This window comes from Tachypleus tridentatus, chromosome 12, assembly GCF_004210375.1.
Source record: "Tachypleus tridentatus isolate NWPU-2018 chromosome 12, ASM421037v1, whole genome shotgun sequence".
Classification (NCBI taxonomy): domain Eukaryota; kingdom Metazoa; phylum Arthropoda; class Merostomata; order Xiphosura; family Limulidae; genus Tachypleus; species Tachypleus tridentatus.
The window spans coordinates 31,067,219-31,087,322 of NC_134836.1; the positions used below are offsets into that span (position 1 = coordinate 31,067,219).

The following is a 20,104-nucleotide window of genomic DNA, read 5'->3' on the forward strand; positions in this document are numbered from 1 at the left end:
AACTTTGGTCAAATGTAGTATGTATTTATATTGTTATGTACTATAATCTATCTCAGATGAGTCTCCAGGTTATTATTTAAGTCTGTTAGGTGTTACAGTTTCAAATAGCCAAAAATTTTAACTTAGAAGTTAAATGAAAGTCTATAAGCATCAAATTTATGATGTTTTCCAACAAGACCGATACACACATTTTTCTTTCTCAACATAAATATATTTTGATATACAAACAATAATACAATTTATAATAATGGCTATTACAAACTATACTGAGTCTTCTATCTGATCTGGAACTGAATATTTTATCAATGGTTCATGAGGAGCATATTCTATGTTGATATTGTTATACTTCACTTAATGGCTAGCCTCACACCGTTTAAAAGTTGACTTTTCTCCAATGAAAATATCTGACGTCCTCATAGAAATACTAACATTCAAAGTTAATTTGCTGAATATTAATAGTTCAAGATGTTTGAAATCTGCACATGCTCATTGTCAAATACCTGTAGTTTTCCAATTAATTAGTGGTTACCACAATTATAGCTTCTGAGGTTTATGATATACTGACTGTAGCAGGCAAACAATATTATACTGTCTCCATGCATGTTATGTTGGTTATCTTTTATAAGCTTGAGAAGAGGTTTTGTAGAAATTTCAGCTGAGGCAACAATACTGTTGTTTTACACACACACATCATACATTGTTGATTCTTACCCTTGAGAATCTTCTACAAATTTAGAGAACATGCAGAACTGCACTACACATTTAACAATATAAGTTACACACACTTCTAAACATATATTAATTAAAACAAACATCAATATTTAAAAAAAATACATAACAGTAAATCCATGACAATATTTCCCAGATAAAATTGTTGCTTAACTTTGCTAACTTTTAGTGTGTATTTATATTTACTAGAAAAGTTTTAGCCCACTTTGATAAAACCGAATGTTTTTAAATGTTACACATTAACCTGCTCATTAGGTTTTTACAATATATTAGCCTTGACTTGTAAAATTTCACTTACATTTACACCATGATGTAGAGATAAATATTTTTTACATTATACCTAAGAATGTGAGAAGAGACTTAACTGAAATTAAAACCTTTCTTTATGTTGTATTAAGGTGGTCTACTTCACAGCAACATTCCCATACATTTTCTTGATTATATTACTGGTGCGAGGAGTAACTTTACCTGGTGCTGTAAACGGGATTAAATATTTCTTTGTACCAGAGTGGGGAAAACTGTTAGATGTTAAGGTATGTAACATGTTATAGTATAAGTAATAAAATGAATTTGGTTTTGACATTTGGTGTAGGAGGTTACATATGTGGATTGTAAGAAAAGAGCTAGACTCAGATCACTGGTTTAAGCCAGTGTATAAACTTTGATCAGTGTTTGATATTCTTATCTATATATATAGTATAAATGTATATAGTTGTGAAAACATACAGAGATTTAATCAATTATCCCAAAGTACAACTAAGAGGCTATACCAATGATTTCTATAGCTTAAACATATTGTTAATATCTTCTTTTTGTGACAGATGTACTGAAGGCTAACTGAGGTAAAAACATCATTAGATTTTAAATGTACAGACAACTAAGGTAAAGGAACTTCCTAAGTATCCATATTATAGCAAGACTTAATGCTGTGAAAGTTAACTAAGTGTAGCAGTTATTTAGGTCTCCTTAGAATGTCCAGGTTTTCAGTACTGATTATGTTTAACACAGATGTAAATAAATATTTATGTGCATCTTTCTCATGTAAACCATAATGATTATCAATAAATTGGAACCTATCATTCCTTATGTATTTGTAGTTTATCCTTGCACTTCTCAATGTCTTTCAAAACAATGAAATTTGCATTTCTTTAATATGTTTAGTACTATATTTTAAAGTTGGTTTTGGGATCTTATACATTATTTTAAAGGATTCCATGTCACTTTTGAAAGCCCCCAGTGGCCTCTATGCATACTTACAACTTACAGAGCACAATTAGCTTATTGTATAGCTTTGTACTTAAATACAAACAAACCATTTTGAAAAAAAAAAAAAAGTTTCTTATTTTAACATCCATGTTAATTCTGTTAGGTACAAATCAGTTAAAATAATAAAGTTTAACAGGATTTTTTTTTCAGATATTGTTCTACAATACTAACTCATGCCCAGAATTTTATGAATTCTCTGTCACTAAATTATTTTTAGTTGCCAATTTAAATTGTTCTGATCAGTCACTATATATACAACATGCTTCTTTATTTGTGCTACTTTGAAAATATTTTGTTATTCTGAAGATTTTTTATTTATTTTTGTTTTAACCTGTAGGTTTGGAGAGCTGCTGCAGAACAGTTGTTTTTTTCCCTCAGTGTCTCTTGGGGTGGCTTAATTATGTATGGAAGCTACAACAGATTTCAGAACAAAGTTCACAAGTAAGCCCTCAAGTAATTCAAGTGCTCATTTTAGACAGAGAATGTTTTTAATGTTATCAAAGAAATAAAAGTAAAGAACAAAAAACGAGATGGGTTAGGCTTTTTATTTATCAAAACTTTCAGTCTATTTCATCCTCTCCTACAGCTTGATAAACAGTTGTATTTTCAGGTTGATTTCAAATAAACGATTTTAAGAGATGAATTAATTTTCCATATATTTTATGATTGATTGTATATAATGTACAGAGTAGTTGTTGGATAAAAATGTTGTAAATTATTTGTTAAATAATTTAAGCTAATAATTTAAGGCAGTTGAAGCTTATAAAGTTGCATTTTTTAATTAGGTTGGCATCTTAGTATTTGATGTAATTTTCTTTTTTTTTTAATTAGGGATGCCATGTTTGTCAGCTCTCTTGACTTTGTAACAAGCTTAATAGCAGGTGTTGTCATTTTTTCTGTTCTTGGGAACATGGCTGAAGAATTAGGCTTGGATATCAGAAATGTTGCCAAGGAAGGTTAGTAGGTAATTTCAGAAGTATTATTATTTTTGCTAAACCTATGCAGGATTGCACTTGTTAACAATTGTGCCAAATTAAATATGATAAAGAAATAAAACTATGGAGGTAACATTAATCTTGGGTTCAGAAAAATATAGGTATAAATATGAGGATTTCTTTGATTTTTTAAAGTTTGTGTTGGTTTTGTTCACGCACATAACTTTATATTATTTTGGGCTGAATATAACCTAGTTTGTGTGTCTGATGTGGAGCTGTAATTTACTGTAATAAAAAAAACAACTTACAAACTAAAACTCTGTTAAGCTGAAATGGAAATTTAAAGCTATACCATCTCTTCCATGATCAACTAAGTGCTTTAATTTGTAGTTTTGTTTCCAAATAAATGCTCAAGATGTAATTTAGAATTGCAATTTTAAACCACATTTTATGGAAATTACAAAAATAATTTCTAATGTTTGAGAGGTGTTTTCTATTCACTGCAGGTCCAGGATTAGCATTTATAGCATATCCTGAAGCTTTATCTCGGCTTGAATGGCTTCCACAGCTATGGGCAGTTTTGTTCTTCTTTATGTTATTCCTTCTGGGACTTGATAGTGAGGTGAGTACATAAGAAGGTGATTTCTTAATTCCTGAGCCATATAAGAAGCATAAATTTCGTTCAGATATTTTTACATTATAAAATAAGGTGCAAAAAAGGTTAATACTGATATAATGAAGGGTTACTTAAAATAAGTGTAGTAATAATAAATAAAATTTGAATTATTGAACAGTGTTGAGTTAAAATACACATCAAAGGGTGGGAGTAACTGTTATAGTAGGTAATTATCAGCTTGCAACATAATCAACGAGTCAACAACTCCTTTTGGAATATCTTTTACTAAAGCTCTTATTTTATGTATTAATAAATGTTTATTAGTTAGTTATATATCTATTTTGCAGGTAAAACAGTCAGGATACATGCCTCTTCTAATACAAGTTTGTTTTCTGTTAGTTTGCTCTGCTGGAGACATTTCTGACAGCTGTTTATGATGAGTTTCCATCATCACGCAGACATAAAGTTCCTCTTACTCTCATCTGTTGTATTATCTGTTGTTTCCTAGGATTACCTTGTGTCACTCAGGTAAATGAGATATGTCTTCAGGTAACTCTACATATAACAACACATTTTCTTATGTTAAACATGTTCTAAATATTTTAAATTATTGAAAATTTGACACATTTGTAACTAACCTAATTGCCTCATCTGTATGTGTTGTAAAGTCACTGGGAATAGTAAAATTCAGATTAGTTGTGTTAGACATGCTGCCTAGTGTGTTTAGCAAATTCTTCTTTTTATTATATTTAACATGGTTAATAGCAATAGTATTCATAACATTTATTATATAATGTCAGTTTTGGTATACTATCTTAATTGTTCTATTACTAGACTTTATAGATAAACAACAGAGTTGTTCAGTAATTTTTCTTGAATGTTACACTACTCTAAAGTTACACTGTCAGTCATTTAATAGATTTTCATTGGTCACTAGACATTGTTATAGAGGATTATGTACACTGACATTTAGTTTTTCAGGGAACATAAAATTTATGATAGTTCAATGAAGCAAACTATTTGTAGGTATTTGTTTCATAAATAAGTAATTTTCTAATCTTTTCTTAATGCTACTTTTATTAACAGTTTTTATTATGTTGTGTTTTATTGTTATATATTTTATTTATATAAGGATTATTTTCCATCATTAAATTATGTATGGATTTAGTACTAGCTTTTATCTCCTAAAATGGCTAAACATCATGAGATTTCATTAGGTTTATATTCTAATCATTAAAAATAAGAACAATAAGTTATATTAACTATATTCAATAATGGATTGATTTGTAATTTTGTTGTATGTAACTAATTTGGTTTGATCTGAAATTAATAATAAAATTATGTTATGATACATTCCAAAGTAATTTCCATTTGTTTCATGCCTCACAAAAAAAAAAAAGATAAATAAAAATATATATATTAAATGTTTTTTAATTACTTGGCTTCTCAGGGAGGACAGTATATTTTGAACCTCATGGATACCTATGGTGGCGGGTATGGTGTGACATTTATTGCCATCTGTGAACTAATTGCCCTTATGTGGGGTTATGGTAAGCGACTGTATATGTAATGAAATCTGAAATGCTGTTTTCAAGCAATTAACAAGTTGTGTAATTTGTTTTGTTTTTGCTTCAAACTCAACAATCAGCTAAAATGCATGTTTAGATTTCTTTACCTCTAAAAGTAGTAACATAAAGCCACACACAGTTTCACTGAATGATAATTTGTATCATCAGTCTAGCAGAGCTAATGAGAGTTGACATTTCTTGAAATTATACTCATGAAATCAAAGAGATTGTAAAGAGAGAAAAATATATCTCCTGAGACAACTCACCTTTTCACGTAGATTAGCTGTCTTCCTTCGTGCATCTCCAAAGAGAAGCATGCCACAGGCTTTAAGCAACTCTCACCTAATTTTTACATTACTTTTGCATGAATTGCACCACCATGCAACAAACCTCTATGTGCAATAAGTCTCATGTATTTGCAATCATAGATTATCACTGTGGAGCAATGATGTGTTTTAATTTCAAATCTGTTTTCAATTTATTGTCATTTAATTCTTTAATAAAACTTTTTTCTTTAGCTTTTGTTTCAAATGCCAACACCATACACGTTTCTGCTTTATGCTTGCTGACTTTTAAAAATAGACCTTTCCAGACTGACACCCCAGACTGTATATCCAACATTAATTCCCCCAACCCATTTCAGCTGAATATGGCAGACCCTTACCACTTATCACTTCCTAGCTACTGGTGATCAGATACATTATGTATGCCACATATACCCTCCTCCTGCAGCACACATGTTCAGTGGTTGAGGTGTGCATGAGATACACATGGAACAATAATGCTTTATTACAGAGCCTTCTTCTGCAGATTGTTTATCCCATAAAATATGTTCACATGAGTAAAAGTGAACACTCACTATAGAAAAACATTAAGTATTTATTGTGCTCATGTCCTTCATCAGTCACTGTCTGTTCAGTAAAGTTGAGATTTTCACACTTATTACCTGTACTTGTTACAAAACAAATATACTCATTTCCCATGGTTGGTATAAGTTCTGTAGAGTTTGATGGTAAATTTGTGATGAGTACTCCATACACACCTACGATGTATTTCACATATCCTTTTCTTGCATTTGGCATTAAACCCATAGAGACAGATGGGAGTTACTGGTATATATATATCCATATTATTTTCAATAAAGTGCATTTGTTCTGCAGCTGGAGTTAGTCCCATATAGTCTGAGTGTAGAGTTAAGAGAGCATATAAGGTATGATCTGAACAAACCTCAACTACATTACATGTAAAGACTGTCTGATGACTTATGTAAGAATACCTTGATAACCATGTACTGTGACATAAGTATGGTTTCTTTGCCTCTTTTCTTTTCCTATATGAGTGAAAAGTATTCCCTAGACAAGAATAGATATGATCTCCCATGGATGTGTCCCTGTGAAATCTCTGCCTTTGTGTATCACATCCATTGAACATCATCTTCTACTTGAAGGATGAATCATATCAACATTGGATTTTGGCTGATGTCAAGAGATGAGTTATTGTTTCAGAAATTAACATTTTCCATACCTGCAAATGTATCTCCAACAAATACCTCCACACTTCTAATCTACATTTTCTTACTTTCCTTGCTAAAGAATGAAGATTCATGAGTGCATATATGTAGGGGAGGTTGGTGTGCATGGAGAACTTTTGTTGTGTGATGATGTCTTCATGCAATGGCACAGTTCACATAAAAGTTGGTGGGAGTTGCTTCAAGGCTAGTGGTATGTAAATCTCTTTGACAGACATGCTGAAGAAGATTGAGTAAGGAGGTGAGTGTCTATTGGAAATATATTTTCAAGTAAGAAAAGTGTTAACTTGTAACACAAACCTGTATGTAAATGTTGTAATGCTTGTCTTTAAAATATCAGCACCTTTTTATTTAAAATCAGTCTTGGAATGCAATAATTATACATTTCCTTTAATGCCACAGTTTGGCATGATAACACAAAAATGTATGAACATAATTTAAAACTAAAAGATGGGATTTAACAACTGGGTTGAGTTTGTCAGATTCAATTGATATTCATTTACATTGTTTCTTGACAGTCATAGATTTACTCGTTAGATATTATGGCCTTTAGTTATAACACTAGACATAAACTTCTAGTATGTATCTTGTGTAATATGTAAAGCTAGAGACTGGAGGAACTAAATGATTCTAAATAATTATGTAGTGTAATTATATTTATTTCAGGTGTAAATCGATTTTGTGATGACCTGGAGTTCATGTTGGGTTCTCGTCCTGGTCTCCTTTGGAGGGCTTGCTGGCTAGTTATATCACCCTTAATATTGGCAGTATGTTCCAGTAAATACTGATATACATGCTGTGTGTGTAGGCGAAAAACAACACTTGTTTCATTCAAAATACCTTTTAGACTATTTAAAAAAAATATAAGTAATATATTTAGTAACTTAAACAACATTTCTATAAAGAGTGGAACATAAGCTTTTCCAATGTAGATGAGAAGTAAAAAGTAAGAAAAAATTTGTTGTTTACTCAACTTCTGTAACATAAATGGAAAATTAACTAACAGAACAGTAACAAAATCAACCTGTGGTCATCATATGTATGCATGATTTCAGTAACTTAGAATATTCTTTATTAAATACTATTCATTTTATACATTACTCATGAGTTTTAAACATTTTATTCATTTTATTTTTCTTTTCTGCAGTGTATCTTTGTGTACAGCTTGTGGGAGCACAAAGTGATAAAGTATGGAGAGAATTATGAATATTCACTTTGGGCTGATGGTATTGGTTGGCTCTTAGCCCTCATATCTATGTGTCAGATACCGCTGTGGGGGTTCTTTATACTTCTTAGAAACTTTCGGGTAAGTTTGAAAGATTGTGTAACATTAACTTTGTTTAATATCTTGGTAAGAGGCTAATACAGGATAAAATATCTGTGGGGTTTCTTAATACCCATAAAGAACTGTCAGGTAAGACTGACAGAACATGTAATATTACCTCCTTGCTTGGTACAGTGGAGCGCGCCGTTAAGCTGCGATATTTGGGGGGTCAACCTGTTTAACCGCAGCTTAAGTGGTCCGCAGCTTAAACCTTTGTGGAAAATTGAGGAAGCTACTGGTACATCATCATCAATGGAGTGATTTCTATTGGGTTTGTGGCCAATATTTATACAATTCCACAAAAATATCGGATTGTGGAATTAAAAATAATACTTTAATTATTGATCACTTTTTTCACAGCTTTACCGCGGATTAACTTTAATGTATGGAGAGATGTTATTCAGTAACAATGGCAGCCTTCATAAAGCTGATATAGAGAGCGGATAAGGTATATTAACGGTCGATTTCTATTGTAATATATTTTATTTATTTCCCAAATTAAAGCAAATCCTTTTTTAAATATCCCCTTGAAGTTATAAAGCCAGGATTAAATTCATAAGCCACGTTTTTACACGTTCTTAAATTAGCGGTGACAAGACTTGCTACAGCGGCTTAAGCGATTTTGGGGTTTACTGGTTTGTGGCTTAATGGCGCTCCACTGTATCTTGGTATGAGATGACAGTGTAGGATAAAGTAACTTTGAGGTTCTCAAGGCCAGTTTCTACAAGGCAAAATTTATTGCATAATAGTTTATGACTCTCTTCATGGAAAGATTTGCTAGCTACCTTGCTATACCAGAAAAAGTGTAGGGCACATGCTGCTTGAGATGAGAAACTTTTCTATATCTCAAAAACGTTTGAAAACTCTTGGTAAATCATAAAGTTTAAAAATGATTACAAACGAAAGAACAGTTTAATAGTATAATTACAGAATCTTTTTCACTATTCTCAAGGTGAAATCATGGACTGCGAATAATACCAGGCTTTTAATTGATTGTTCTTAGAGAAAAGAAAAATTATTTAAAAGAATAAGAATATATAAAATAATGAATTAACATAGTCGTGCAGAATATGCTACAATATCACTTGCAATGTAAGGGATAGTAGATATGTACTACAACAAAAAACACTTCTTAATTTTGTTTGTTTTTGAATTTCGCACAAAGCAACACGAGGGCTATCTGCACTAGCCATCCCTAATTTAGCAGTGTAAGACTAGAGGGAAGGTAGCTAGTCATCACCACCATCCACTGCCAACTGTTGAATTACTCTTTTATCAATGAGTAGTGGGATTGACTGTTGCATTATAACATCTCTGCAGCTGAAAGAGCAAGCATGTTTGGTGCGATGGGGATTCAAACCCGCAACCCCCTGATTACAAGTCGAGTGCCTTTACCACCTGGCCATGCTGAGCCTTCTTAATTTTACCCTCTATTTTTAGTACATAGAAAACCTCAGCTGAGGAAATAATGTTAAATGGATTAAAAATATGCAAAAACTGCTGCTAAGTTTTCTCATTTAGTGCCTTTAGGCAAATTCATGAGATATGTATGAAAAGGCAAACCATTTTGTGATTGGTGAATTCTTGTTATATGTTAGTGGTGAAACATATATTCTTGTAAGCTGCTTAATATAATTCAAGTGGAGTAAAACATGAAACAGTAATTTCTTTAGAAAAATGTACAGCCTTTAGAAGAACTTCATTGAATTTTCTCTTAAAAGCATTATGTTCTACAGTATGATTATTGTTTTATCACAACAGAATATAAAGAAGGTTGTCAGGCCTGAATCTAGCTGGGGACCAGGAGACAGTGAAGCCAGAATAAAATATTTCCAGAAAAGAACAACTGGACTTGTTCTAATGGAAAAAGTGGAATCACAGGGAATAGATAATCCTGCTCTTATGATTGAAACAAATGTTAAATGAAGTCTTGCACACCATAGAATTCTAAAGAACTAATTACAATAAAACCAAGTTGGGTGTTTTATTCTAGGATACATGGTTAGGTATTTCCTTAACAAAGCTTTATTTGCATGAATGTTGTTTAGGCATAAGGGTAACACATGTCACCAGTTAACATTCTTTTAGTTTCAGAATCTACTATCAGTGTTTATTTAATAAATTTGTGTGAGAAAGATAACAACTTTTCAATAAAATAATCAAAATAACAATATTAAATCTTCATAACCTGTTACAGTAAATTAATATGTGACAGTTATACAACTTTTATTGTATACCTTTATGTATACATTTTTAATCTACAGATCACATGCTTATTAAAAGTGTAAATTATGTAGCAGAAGCTCAAAGAAATGGAATACATGAGACAGGATATTAATATGTGTATCTTATACAAAAAATTTTTGAAGGTTAGTACATACAAGTTTCATAACAGATGGAATGTGGAATTTTTCAATTTGCCAAACTGTAAATATGCAAGTTTAATATTCATTTGATTTCTTAAAGTCTAGCAAATAAGTAAAAATAAGGATGGGTGAATTCATTTGTAAAGAGCAATTATTTTTGTATTTAGACCTCAAAAGTTTATGAAAAGCTGGTAAAAAAAAAGACCAAAGCTGTGTGGTTAAGGTTTTAACATTGTAAAAATAAATATGTATCCTTCCTTTACATTAACAAGATACATTAAAAGTTTTATACAAAAAAATATTATGTGTATCTTTCTAGTTTCAGTTTACTCTTACCCACAGAAACCTTTTCATTTTTCATGTTAGTCTTTCAGTTTATTTGGCATTTGGTAGAATTATATATTTCAGTCAGAATTCTCATTGTTCACTGTTTGTTCATTAAAAATATACTTATCAGATATTTGAGAAAATCTCATGTAGTATAATTACCACATGAATGAGCATATTGACATAGTTATTTTAAAGATATGTGAAAATACCACTGTTACAATACTAATGGTGTTAACATAAGTATTTGAATTTCTGTCATGTGAAAATGGCATTGTTGCTAAGGTAATGTTGTAAATAACTTCTTCAAGTCCTGTTGTGGAAATGGTATTGTTACAATAGTAATGATAGTAGCATAATTTTTATAGTTCTGTCATGTGAAAGTGACATTCTTGTAATGGTAATGATGTTGATATAAGAGTTATCAGAAATACATTTTCAGTATTGGAAAATTATAAGTACTTTCATCCTCACAAAATTAGCTATTCTCATCCAATGCAAACATTTTTCTTTACACGTGCTACAGGCCTTCTGTTCACCTTTATTGGTATCAAATTATTCCACATGTCTCTCATGCTAATCATCATGTGTCACTTTACCACCAATTGGATCATGACATTTGTGATGCTTCTACCAAACTATCACTTCAAACCTTGGCAGAAGATGTAAACACCAGAGGGAAGTACCTATTAAAAATACATTTTCAGTGTAGGAAAATTATCACTTCTGATATGGTACTTCCCTCCTCTTACAAAGTTAGCCAGAATCTCACAATGATTTGGTGGAAGAACTGGTGAGAAAGTATGACGTAAATACCCTCAAAAATGTCTGAAGGATACTCCTGGAAGTAAGAGTCAGATCTAAATATATCATGTATATCCTTCACCCATCCAAGAAATGTGTAGTATAAAAATTCATGTAGTATAATTACCACATGAATGAGCATATTGACATAACTATTTTAAAGATATGTGAAAATACCATTGTTACAATGCTAATGGTGTTAACATAAGTATTTGAATTTCTGTGAGGAAAAGATAGGAGCACATCCATGTTGGAGAGAACTAAACAGGATAGTGATCCTAACCCTGTACTTTTTCTGCCCTTATCTACTACACATTTCATGGATGTGCACTTATATATTTATTAACAGAGAAAACTGCAAAGTGACTTTCTGAACACCCTGTATAAAAGTGGGTAAATCAATGGATGTGCCCCTTTGTACAGTGGCTAGGATGTGATAGAGTGTATTTGATAAGTCATCTTCATCCAAAACACATGCCACACGGGTAGGATTATGACCATACCAACTTCACATCAAGTTCAAGAGACCAGATGGAATCTAGAACCACTCTAGCTCCAGAGCATGACATGTTAAATTCGATATAATGATCTGAGGATCCAACATCTGACATTGAAAGGATATCTGAAATATAAACCAACTCCCCCAACAGCAAAACTGACTGAAACCATCCTAAAAGCAATAACATCCTCAGAATAAGATAGAAGAGGTAGCAAAAAGGACAGAACTGATACAACTCCTCTTACCTCCACTGTGACCCAAAACACAGAATAACTATAACTGAGGGAAGAATACAGACAACCATAAAGGTGTGCAAGTATTTAAAATGATTGGTTCCACTCTAAATGTAAAACCCAGCCACTGGGTACTGAAAGCCACATAGCATTAGGATGAGTGTGTGTGTTTTCTTATAGCAAAGCCACATCAGGCTATCTGCTGAGTCCACTAAGAGGAATCGAACCTCTGATTTTAGCAAGTTTAGGATGAGGGCTTCCAATCAAAGAGGTGAACTGCAATTTGACGTATCATTCCTTAATGATTGTTTAATTTATAGTGGAATATTTTGTCTCATCTATACCCACAGAACACACACAACCATACTCTGCATTGAATGGTTATAGCCATCTTTGTGTGGAACCCATTCAGGAAAGGTGCCTCCACAGTTGACCATCTCAGCACCTTGGAACTGAAAAGTAGTAAGAATTCCCATATTCCACTAGGAAATAAAAGGAGGGATGTGTTGGAGAGTCTGGAAGATCATCACCTGAGATAGTGCAGTGACCAAAAACCCTATTTTGAAAACCAGACCATACCAGGGATGAGCAGCCATTCCCTTTTGATTTACTCATGCAATCCATGGGTGGTATTGATCTGAAATGGGCAAGATTATGAAGCAATTACATTGCAAGGTTACTCACCCACAAGCAGTCTTGTTGAACACACCATCTCAACAGGGAACATTGTGAAGCCATGAAAGTTGAAGCACAAGTTAAGATGGCTGTACAGTGCATATTTATAACTGAAGAATACCTGGTTAGGGACCACTCACCATAGACCAGGATCCACATAAAGAACAAATGAAGCAAGGGCCCCTGAAATGAAAAGAATGTAGGAATATAGACATAACTAGTTAAGGTCATGCCCAAGCTTAAAGAATGACCAAATATGGAACATGAAAACCTGATGAAGAAGAAACCATATGATAAAGAGATTCTTTATAAATTAGCTATTGTTTGTAATGTATCTAATTGATACCACTGTACTTTAGTCTTCTGTTTTACTGTTGTATCTTTACACTGATTTTTCTTTAGTTTTTCCATACTTTTCTAGACTAAATGCTGTCATTTAATCCTATGGGTTATTTTTGATGTGTAGATGACAAAACTGTAGTTTAAACTTATGTTTTCTATTATCTTTATTGAATATCTTTATCTGTTGTTTTAGTGTAAATGTTAGAAGACACTTTTGTTACTTAATCCCTTATTTTACTCTCTTTTTTTGTTACCACACATGTGTAAGAAATAAAATGTTTTAGTATAGGTCATAGAGTTTATGTGCTCTCATCATTACATGAAAATATATTACTATAGGTTTTGCAAGGGACAGCTCTGTTTAACTATAGAGCTGTGATGCTATTCCTGAAGAGTACACCATTGTTTCACAACTCCACAGTTTTAGCCTTTGATTTTAATAGATATTTTGCAAATGTCTTTGTAATATAAACCTCTCTTTACTGTAGCTTTGCAGTCAATATCCATTTACTATAAATGTTTCTTTAACAGTATTGTGACAGGTCCTGGGTCAAAGGCCATGTCATATCTCGTTTGTTGACTCTCATTCAAACTTTTATTGAACTACTATTTTATGAATTTATATCATTAAGTATGGTATCAAATTGTATGATCCAGTGGTTAATTTCTTAATTTGGAAGTAAATATAAAAAAAATCCTAAACATTGGTTTTTGTATGTCATATTATGTTCAATGCAGCATTGATTCAAATTAGGTGTTTGTGATGTCCAAATACAAAGTCTATAGTTTTTTACAAATTAGGAACTAAAATTATTGATATTGACAAGTAAGAATGTAAAATAAAAACTTCCTGTCTTTTTTATTTGCTAAGATATTGCTCATGTATTGAACCAGATACAAAGGCCCAGACTCAGCTAACCTCTTTCCATTTTAGGAAACAGTCCCTTACATAAACTTCTATGTGTGACATGTAAATAATCAGTCGAATCAGAATGTCCCCTGTGGTTTTTTCAGCCATTTTCAAATCTAAAGGCATCCTTCCTTTCTTTTGAGACAAACCTTTTTGCTGGTTGAAAATTTCATATTTTTATAGACCTAAATACAGGTTAGTTACTACTCTTTATAAGTTATAATGGATTTCTACTGTATTGATACAGAAATTTATAATTTAATAGTTAATCACATGTATGTATAAAATCTGAAAAACAATATTTCATTTCACATCCTCCATGTATAAAAGTTCTTAATGTTTAGCAAGCTACAACAAGCAGCAACTGAGTGCAAAGGTTGTTGTAACTAGAAGAAATAATTGCTCTACTTCTTTATTTCTTTTCTATGTTTTAAGAAAAGTTTAAGAACTTGTTTGTAAATACTAAAAATCTGTATACATATAATGTATTATAATTGAAATGTAACTGTATTTTACCAAATACCAGTCTACTACTACAATACAGCCAAGACAAGCCACTTTATACCATAGGATACGTTAATATGTTTGCACCTGTGCCATGTCATTGTAACTTTTCTGTATTGTTAGCTTGGCATTATTAAAAGGTTGATATAACAAGTATACATATATGTATAATATTACATAAAATTTAAGCCATTTAGTCTAAACATTCATGTTTTCGTGTTATAATTTGTAGTCATTTTAAAACAAAAAAGGCATAATTTATATTTTCTAATTTTTTATGGTGGTTATGAGAGACTGGTCAAATTGACTGAAGTTGTACAGAGATTCATTAGGGAAAATAAAAGATAAAATATAAAGTTTTTTCTTAAAAAATGTTTGAGAACTATCTGAACATTATAAGGATTTTGCTGATGCATAAAAAGTATTATTTTTACCCTTAAAATGAAAATTACCTTGCACATTGCATATCCAGCATCCAAAAAGAAAAAAGGGCATGAGTAACACTGCTTAAGAAATATCAAGACTTAATACAAAAATTTTATATTTTGCATATGAAAGCATTGTGATATTTACTGATAATCTGCCAAATGTCATAAACATATGCAAACTATTTTTAAAAGTTATAACATGAAAACTATAACAAGCAAAAAATGGTCATGAAGATGGTGAGCAAAAGCTTTAATCACCTGCCAGAAAATATAAAGGATGAAAGCTAGACCGAAGGGTATGGGGCAAAAATGGTACCCCATCCCTCGGTGATGGATGAACAAAAGTTATGGACAAGACCATGTTGATATAGGAACATGTAAATAAGCATTAGTGATGACCATCTTGGAGATCCACAAATCCAGAGAATACATCCACTGTAGAGTGAGAAACTGATCAATGGTAAAACAAAGCAGATGAACAAATCACTTGAGGCAGGACAAAATGATAACTGGCCTCCAGTCCCTATTATTTTGGGAATAACAGATAATTTGGAACACAGCCTGAAGAAATATGTAGAACAGCTTCAATGGTCTGCTGAGATATTAGGTCTTGAAGTGCCTCCAATAGATGCTGGTCAGTTATTGGTTTCAAAGATGGAAGGAAGGAAACAGGTACAGAAGATGGAGAAAGAAATGGGATCACAAATCCTTTGAATAAAACTTGAAGAAACAATACCACTGATGAAGAAAATCTAAAATATAAGCTCCCATTGGACCATAACCCACCATGTAGTCACTGACACTGTTGGAAAGGTAATGTGCATCTTTGAATAAACTAACAACACAAGGCACCCTGAGAAGGAAGGGTTGGAAGAATGACAAGAAACTGTAAAAGGTGCCACACTGGGCTCAGTTGAGACAAATAGGCAAGAAGATTAGAAAGGGTACACTGATGCTATTTGTGACTCCAAGGACTAAGAAATCAAGTCAAATATGTAATGCCACAAAAATGAGGCCACACATAACTTCCAAAGATAAGATGCTGGTTAAGGTTCCAACAATAGAGAAAACATATATGCAAAGAGAACATACAAGCCAACATAGATGAAAGAAAGAAAAGGATGTCACTAGAAAACCCTTCAGGATTTCAGTGAAGACCCTCAAAAGAAGATGGATGGTAAAGAGATAATCTAAAAGAATTGTAAGAGTACAATGAAGAAAGGAATATTGGGCATGGGTCAGGCTTACAGGAGATTCAGTGATTGCCCCCAAACAGATAAAAAAGAACCTAACAATTGTTGGTCTAGAAAAGAACAGTCTGCAAGATGATATGCAAGAGCAAACCAATCTGAAGATCATGGGGTATGAGGCATGCAAAACCTATTACTTAATTTTGAGGCAAATTGGTCAGCATGTATTCAAATATTTGAGGAAGGGTGGAAAAACCAAAGAAGGATGTGAAAATTGGTCATATAGTAAGGAAGGATATGGTTCATAAGAAATAGGGATAAGGAATAAAACATCTCACACCTGAGAAATGAAATTTACAGAGACTAATAGGCCTTACTGACTCCTCACAAGGGTTATAGGAAGGCACAGCAAAATCAGGAAGTGAAAATGGGCAATCCAAGTCCTTAGCCTGAAAGGAGGTGGGGCAATGTCTAGAGACAGAGGTTGACCTCTTAACTTACAATTTCCCTATGAATAAATGTTGATAAATCTCCAGTCAAAGCACTTGCACCTGAGGCCTGTGATATAAAGCTAGTTGCAAAATGTGACTTCTGAAGTGGTAACACAAACTCTGGAATTCATAATGAATAAACATCAAAATTATTAATAATAATGTAACAGTAATAAATTGGAATTAAATTAAAGAGACTAAACAGTCTGAATAAACTTGGAAGTAATTTAAATAAAAACCACTTTGCAAGTATACAAAAGCTGAACATGAAATTTAAAACAAGCAAAGGAAAACATTCAAATATAAGCATTGCCAAATGGGAAGTGATAGTTTGGTAGATGCATATAAAGGGAGTTGCATGCATCACATGTGTATGTTACACTCCTAATGGTGAAGTGATGCATGATGATTTGCATGCTGGAATAATTTTATTCAATAAGGGGGTGCAGAAGGCTTGTAGGTGCATAAAGAAAACAGTTTGCACATAGATACCAGCACTGGATGAGAATAGCTAATCTTGTGGGAAGTACTGAAGAGAAAGTGGCATTGTGACAACTTGCATTGATACATAAATGGTCAATAATTATGTTACAGTGGTTAGTAGGCAGGCACTGATAAAGACATGTTTACAGAGTGGTCAGTTATCAGGTGTAACAAAATTATGCTCAACATACAACTGCTAAAGGCCTATAATATTTTAACTCTCAGCCAAACAACAGAGGATATCTAAAGATTCCAGTTGTAGGTACTCTAAATAACATACAAAATGTATTTTAACTATGGAAGGAAACATTAATTAAATTTTAACTACCAGTTTGAATATGAATTATATTTAAGCTGTATTTTAGGTTACTATTTGTTTAAATGCATTATCACGTTTCTTTCAGAGCAATATCTGCAAAAAGATTAATATGAAAGCTGTATAAATATTTCTGTAATAGTTATTAGCATATGGTAAACAAGTTCACCACTTGATCTGTGTAGCATGGTGTAATGCATGGTTCTTTGTGTAACCATGCAACTACTATCGTAAGGTAAACACAAGGCTAGTCCTAGAGTGCAGGGAGCCCCAGGTGCAAGAATTAATGGTGGGTCCCACTGGTACAGCATACATGAAATTATATGTGTGCATGAGAAAGAGAGATTAGAGATAAAAAAATATAACCATTTATGATGCATCTGAAACTGAATTTTAGTAATGGCCTACCCAGTTTTGAAACATAAACAAATGGAAGCAGATGCAATAATAACAGTGAAAAATAAAATGTACTTACAGAATTCTAGCTAACGTAGAATTAAATGTTCTTGAACTGTCACTCATCCAATCTTCTAAGGTTTCTGAAATTTCATTGTCTTCCTTCCTTACTCTCAACTGACAAGACAGCCAAGCAATTAAGATGATCTTGACTCACTGCTGATTGGCAATATGATTTTATTAATTTCAGTTTACTCAAAGAACATTCAGCACTAGCCATTGTGACTGGCTTAGGTAAACTTGAAGAGCTAAGACCATGTTTGTAAAAATTGCATCACTTCTGCAATTAACTGAAAACATTAATAACTTTATGTTGTGCATTTCCGTATTGTTTTTCTTTTCTTTCAGAATGTTTTTTTAGAATTTTTACCTCATATCTGATTTCAGGACTAATGTCTGAATGCAAATTGAAAATCCTTTGTTGCTTTCCATCAGAGTTGTTTCTTTTGTATTAAATATTGAAGGAATTTGAAGCAATCCATTATTTTGGGGATGTTACTAAATATACTGCATCAGTATATTATCAACTAGTATTTTGAAGAATACAAATCAGAAATGCTGTTGTGGATCACAAGGACTTTCACTGTCAGAAATTTCATTATACTGCCTTTTAATTCTGTGTAGTATCTTAGATGGAAAATTAGCTTCACCACCAAATTTTTTAACAGCTGCCTTCACTTGCAGTATTTTTAATCTTTACATGAAAATCACTTTTTTGCATGCAGATTAATTAAAATATTTGCAAACAAATCTTTTTTTTGGTTTATTAAAAGTACATCACTAAAAACGTGATTGTTTTTTGGTATATGAAAGTCTGCAAAATATTGAGATATACATGTCCAAAAGTATGTGGACACCTGACCACCACACCCACATGTGCTTGTTGAGCATCTCATTCCAAAATCATTGGCATTAATATGGAGTTGATCCCTCCTTTGCTGCTACAATAGCCTCCATTCTTCTGGGAAGGCTTTTCACGAAATTTTGAAACATGGCTGTAGGGTTTGCTCCTATTAAACCACAGGAGTATTAGTGAGGTTGGGCGAGAAGGCCTGGCTCACAGTTGGCATTCCAATTCATCCCAAAGGTGTTTGATGGGGGTGAGGTCAGCACTCTGCCCAAGCCAGTCAAGTTCTTCCACACCAACCTTGACAAACCATGTCTTTATTGACCTCACTTTGTGCACACAGGCATTGCATGCTGAAACAAAAAAGGGGCTTCTCCAAACTGTTCCCACATAGTTGGAAATACACAATTCTCTAATATGTCATTGTATGCTGTTGCATTAAGATTTCCCTTCACTGGAACTAAAAAGCCTAGCCTAAACCATGAAAAACAGCCCCAGACCATTATTCCTCCTCCACAAAACTTTACAGCTGGCACTATACATTAAGGCAGGTAGCATTCTCCTGGCATCTGCCAAACCCAGATTTGTCCATTAGACTGCCAGATGGTGAAGCATGATTCATCACTCCAGAGAACACATTTCCACTGCTACAGAGTCCAATGGCAGTGTGCTTTACACCATTCCAGCCAAAGCTTGGCATTGTGCAAGGTGATCTTAGGCTTATGTGCAGCTGCTTGGCCATGGAAACCCATTTCATGAAGCTCCCAACTAACAATTCTTCTGCTAAAGTTGCTTCCAGAGGCAGTTTGGAACTCAGTAATTTGTGTTGCAACTGTGGACAGACAATTTTTACATGCTTTAGCAATTGGCAGTCCCATTCTATGAGCTTGTGTGGCCTACCACTTAACTGCTGAGCTGTTGTTGCTCCTAGACCTTTCCACTTCATAATAACTGCACTTACAGTTGACCAGGGCAGAAATTTGGCTTCTTTGATTTTGCATTTGTTTTTATTTGTTTCCCTACTCATTTAGCAACTAAAACCAATATAAAGGAACACCTTTACAAATTAAGAATCTACTGTCCAACTGCAATGCCCCTACAATCTCATACTCATTTATACTCTCGTCCCTGAGACATGTCCGGCAATGGTCACTTGCAAACTCTCTTTATTAACCTGAAGATGTCCTAGGAAGGTCAAAACTTTGCTCTCTGTTTATCAATAAAATTGTTATTACCCATACCAGCCATTCTGAGTTAGAAATTATAT

General features: G+C 32.9%; 2 protein-coding genes across 4 annotated transcripts in view; one reads left to right on the forward strand and one right to left on the reverse strand.

Moving 5' to 3' along the window:
- The window catches only part of LOC143235478 (sodium-dependent proline transporter-like), a 39,488-nt gene extending 28,857 nt beyond the window's left edge, over window positions 1–10,631 (forward strand). For 2 of the 3 annotated variants that reach the window (XM_076473692.1, XM_076473693.1), the window contains exons 5-13: window positions 1,128–1,262; window positions 2,333–2,436; window positions 2,827–2,951; window positions 3,437–3,552; window positions 3,946–4,074; window positions 4,997–5,096; window positions 7,309–7,409; window positions 7,790–7,948; window positions 9,728–10,631. In XM_076473692.1, coding sequence (XP_076329807.1) covers window positions 1,128–1,262; window positions 2,333–2,436; window positions 2,827–2,951; window positions 3,437–3,552; window positions 3,946–4,074; window positions 4,997–5,096; window positions 7,309–7,409; window positions 7,790–7,948; window positions 9,728–9,892 — 1,134 coding nt within the window. In that variant the 3' untranslated portion in view covers window positions 9,893–10,631. The remainder of the gene's footprint in view (window positions 1–1,127; window positions 1,263–2,332; window positions 2,437–2,826; window positions 2,952–3,436; window positions 3,553–3,945; window positions 4,075–4,996; window positions 5,097–7,308; window positions 7,410–7,789; window positions 7,949–9,727) is intronic. The other variant, XM_076473694.1, reaches the window with a different exon arrangement.
- On the reverse strand, window positions 190–20,048 carry LOC143235481 (uncharacterized). The gene is made up of 2 exons (XM_076473698.1): window positions 18,010–20,048; window positions 190–4,101 (listed from the first exon to the last, which is right to left on the reverse strand). Exon 1 carries the CDS (start codon window positions 19,862–19,864, stop codon window positions 19,373–19,375), a length of 492 nt encoding a protein of 163 aa, XP_076329813.1. The 5' UTR covers window positions 19,865–20,048; the 3' UTR covers window positions 190–4,101; window positions 18,010–19,372.
- Window positions 20,049–20,104: the final 56 nt, after the last annotated feature.